Source organism: Microtus ochrogaster, chromosome 8 (genome assembly GCF_000317375.1).
Source record: "Microtus ochrogaster isolate Prairie Vole_2 chromosome 8, MicOch1.0, whole genome shotgun sequence".
NCBI lineage: Eukaryota > Metazoa > Chordata > Mammalia > Rodentia > Cricetidae > Microtus > Microtus ochrogaster.
The window spans coordinates 64597407-64601970 of NC_022015.1; the positions used below are offsets into that span (position 1 = coordinate 64597407).

Here is a 4564-nt window from a genome sequence, read left to right on the forward strand (position 1 = left end):
CAGGCTGGTCTCGAACTCACAGAGATCCGCCTGCCTCTGCCTCCCGAGTGCTGGGATTAAAGGCGTGCGCCACCACCGCCCGGCTCTTTATCTTAATTTTTAAACATGTTTTCTGATGTCTTTCATCTAGATTTCAGGAGAATTATAGTGAAGAGGTTACTATCCTTGACTGTTGGAAGAAAGAGAAAGATAGTATGGGCCTTAAGTGCCTTTATCAAACAACACAGAAAGATCTGTTAAGATGTCACCTTCTTGGGAGGCCCACCCTGATCAATGCATCTAAACAACTGCCAGACATTGGGGCTCTGGCTCTCCTTCTTAAGGGCAGAGAAGATAAGACTACCACGTATCATTAACTGAAATTTGCATGCCTTTTTAAGCATAATACACACTCTTTAAGGATGGGGACTTCATGTCATTTATTCCTCCAGTGTCAGCTCCCAGTATAATACCTGATACTCAGTTCATTGAATAAATGAAAAATTAAATGAAATAAGTGATGTTATTTCCCATATAGACTAAGTAATTATAAAATTAAATGCCTGGCGGAATTCCCCTGTTGTTGCTCTAGTCAGTGTGATATGCTTGAGTTTGCAAACCTAATCTCAGTGGTAGGAATCTTGGTGTAGCATGGAGGGCAATTGTAAAACAAAGGAAGGGTAGCAGTTCTATACCCTGAGAAAATTTGATATAATATAGAAAAATAATCTGGGAAAGGGAATTATTGGGATAGGAATTGGATTGCAAGTTGCTCAAATTTGTTTAAGGACACTTTTGGACAAAACAGTCTGCTTACTAGGTAACAGAAGCATAGGTAAAAAATAAAAGGAACTCATGGCCACAGAGATCAGTACTGTTGAGAGGAAGTGTGAGCTGTGTTGCCATATGGCTCCAAACGTCTATCCTTCATTTAGAATATTTATTTAGAATTCTAATTACCCATTTCTCAGCCATTATTCCGGTTCACCTCTTCTGCCTGTATGCTAACATGACAGCCGTTTCCTATACTGTGTGCTTTGTGACATCATGGCATCTATGAGCACAAACTCATCCTACTCTGCAAGGCCAGAAATTCTGTCGTAACTGCTGCTTTGTCCAGGAACCACCCTGTTGGTGTATTTGATCGGAGCATGTTGAAGGCTCTCCGGTGTTTTGGTTTTCCATTGCTGTGGATAAGCCCAGGGCCTGACAGACATGATGTTCTTTACCACCGAGCTACGTCTCACCTCTCAAGTCTTACTAAGAACCGTTTATATTACAATCAGAGAAACTTTTAGCAAAAGAAATAAACGCAAAAGCAGTAATTTTTACTTGTCTCTGTCTTACTTCTTTAAATGAGAAGGACTCTTTTTATGTAAAATATACTAGTTTTTTAATGGTCTATTACTAGAGTGTATTTAGTTTTTAAATATATTAATAGCCACAATATAAATAAATTGGAATTGTCTTGATATTGTGGCAGTGGGCTTTGATTTCAGTTAGGCTTTATTTCAGTTGGGTGTAATTTTAGAAGTTCGTAGAGTTTAATTTTAACCTACTGTCTTCTCTTTTCTTAGTCTGTAAGACCTGTATTGTCCAGCACTTTGAAGACAGCAATGATTGTCCGAGGTGTGGCAACCAAGTTCATGAAACAAATCCATTAGAAATGTTGAGGTAAAGAATATATTTCATAATTTGTCTGATTTTAATTAATGTGAATATCTGTGATCTTTATCATTTATTATGCTATTTGAACATAAGGTAAGTCAGGCATTTAAAACATTTTACATTGTTTTTAAATCTTTTAATAAAAGTTTGAAATAAGGTTACATAATATTTAGGAAAAATGTATCTGCAATTACAATGACTATTTTCTTGGACTTTTCAGAGTGACTTCAGTTATTTTCAGATGCAGGTGAACTAGGTTGGATAAATGTATTGGTAATAAAATTATTAGAAAGGAAATGGTAAGGGAAAAAAGTGTGCTGGGAGAAAAGAGATTGACAGGTGATGGTACCTAAGAAAGGAGGGATGATGTGAAGTCATCAAGAAAGGATATGTGGAAGACAGATGAGATGTAGCTGCGAGTAAGTCTCATTGAAAAGTGTGTGAATTAAGTGGAAAAAGAACAGAATCAGTCCTTTTGCTTTGAGCCTATGTGGGAGTGTTGTAGTGTCACTTAAAACCTTAAGGAAGTGAGGTAGCTAAGGGGTGTTCTGTGTTGGGGTTTGGTAAGAGAGTTTAACATACGTGGGTTAAAGGCGGTGGATGAATAATTGAGCATCTGTTGGAAATACAGACTAGACTTAAGGTGTGAGCCGAACAACTACCCACATGTTAGTTTCAGGCCACAACAATCTATGAGGACTCTGGAAATATGGCCCCATGGAAAAACTGAAGGAAGGAAGATTGTAGAAGACTGCCTGCTCATTTCCCGGATGCTCAGACCTGAATAATCACACAGAAACTATAATAATTACAACACTGTTTTGCTTATTAACTCAGGCTTCTTATTAAGTAACTCTTACATCTTAGATTAACCCATTTCTATTAATCTGTGTATTGCCACGAGGCTGTTGGTAAAGGTTCCGGGAGTGTCTGTCTCCCTGACTCCGCCTACTCTCTCTCTATATATCTCTTCCAGCCTGACTATATTCTGCTAAGCCATTGGCCAAACATTAAATTCATTAGCCAATAAAAACAACACATATACAGAAGGACTTTCCACATCAGAAGGTGGCATGTGGAGAGCAACAGGGAATTCTCAGCTCCAGGTATCTCTGGGTACTGCTTCCGGTGGATTTGACCAACCTCCCGTCAGATACATGTGCAAGGAAATTTCTTCTGTACTGAGCATTCAGTTGTCATTATCCCCAAACAATAAAATTAACTAATGCATTCACATTTTATTACTATGTGCAAACTACAGCCTGTTTGAAGCTATAGAAAGATGTGTGTTAGATATGATGTCTGTGGCGTTTTACATGAAGGACCTGACCATCCAGATTTGGTGTCTGGTATTAAAAGCCCAGAGTCAGATATTAGGGGGTGAAAACTGAAAGATCAAAGAAGCAGAGCAGCCAGCCACTAGTTCTTACCTTTATGAAATCCTTAGACTGAAGAGTCTGAGTTCCTGTCTCCTGCATTATATTTCTCTCTCCACCCAGCCATATCACTTCCTGTTTCTTTCTACAGACCTCCACACCTCTATGGTTAACTTGTGGCTAGCTCTGCCCTCTGATCTTCAGGCAAACTTTATTTGCTAGAGTACAAACAAGATATCACTATAGTCCTGGAACCTGCTGCCCAGCACCAGGGAATGACATTAGTTGGATAAAGAGAAATATTTAGGGGAATTTGGTGGAATTGGTGTTAAGTCATGGTGTCAGATTGCTGTGAAACTGTAGCAGTCATGGGTACCAATTGTAGGGAGTTTGGGAAGGTAAAAGCAGCAAATAACAGAAATAACAGACTGTCCTCTTCAAATTTTTTCAGGTCGAAGGAAGATTTAAAAACAAGTGTATGTGTGTGTCTGCCTCTGTCTGTCTCTGTGTGTGGTGTGTCTACAGCAGTATGTGCAGAGTCCAGAAAAAGGCATGAAACCTGGAACTAGAGTTAGGGGCGGTTGTGAGCCATCCAGTGTGGGTGCTTGGAACTGACCTCCAGTCCACTACAAGAGCATCAAGTACTCTTAACTGCTGAGCCATCTCTCCAGCTCCAGAAATAGCTTTAAAAGACACTTAAGGAAAAGATTTTGCTCCTTTAGAGGTTTGATGTCCGTAGAGAGTCATGATGTTAAACAGTATGAAGATTAAGTAAGAACGGGTGTTGTAGAAGCAGCAGGATGGGCTGAAGAAATAAAGCCAGGAAAAAAAAAACCAGAAAAATGCCAAGATAGATAAGTTTGCATTTATGGAGCTAGAATGGGCAAACTCTAAATTTCTCAGAAAATGAAATGGAGAGCATTCATTTTTAGAAAAGAACCAGCATTTTAGGGATTTGAAGAATGGGAGCATTAACTATTGCTACATGACTAATCACCTCTAAACTAATGCTTCAGATGGCAAGCATTCCTTCCTCCTCACAATTGGTATGGGTTAGTGAGCATTCTGGCCTTTCTTCACTTATTCCTGCTCTCTCAGCTAACTGCTGTGTTCTGCCCTGTGCTGGGGTGGACCGCCTGTGAGCACTCCCCTAGCTGCTGTACCGGGAGCTGAAATGCATTGCCTCGTAAGACCTAGGCTGGGTCCAAGCTCAGTATTATTTGTCTCACAGTCCTTTAGGTCCAAGCAATTTTCCAGGGTAGTCCCTATTCTTGGGGTTGGGAATTCTCAAGATTCTGGGCTCCACATCTTGATCAAGTGAAGAATGGCAAAGGCATGTTCAGAGGGTGTAACTGTAGAGAAGGCTGGGGACTTTGGGGCTATTCCCCCCAACACTAGTATACCACCAAGGGAAGTGCTCCATGTGAGGGCAGCACTGGTGCAGTGGGAGTGCTCCACGTGAGGGCAGCACTGCTGTAGGAGTGCTCCACGTGAGGGCAGCACTGCTGTAGGAGTGCTCCACGTGAGGGCAGCACTGCTGT

General features: G+C 40.7%; 1 protein-coding gene across 4 annotated transcripts in view; it reads left to right on the forward strand.

Moving 5' to 3' along the window:
• Pcgf5 (polycomb group ring finger 5) overlaps positions 1-4564 on the forward strand; it is a 45386-nt gene that overhangs the window by 19909 nt on the left and 20913 nt on the right. For all 4 annotated transcript variants that reach the window (XM_026781368.1, XM_026781367.1, XM_026781369.1 and 1 more), the window contains exon 3: positions 1557-1653. In XM_026781368.1, coding sequence (XP_026637169.1) covers positions 1557-1653 — 97 coding nt within the window. The remainder of the gene's footprint in view (positions 1-1556; positions 1654-4564) is intronic.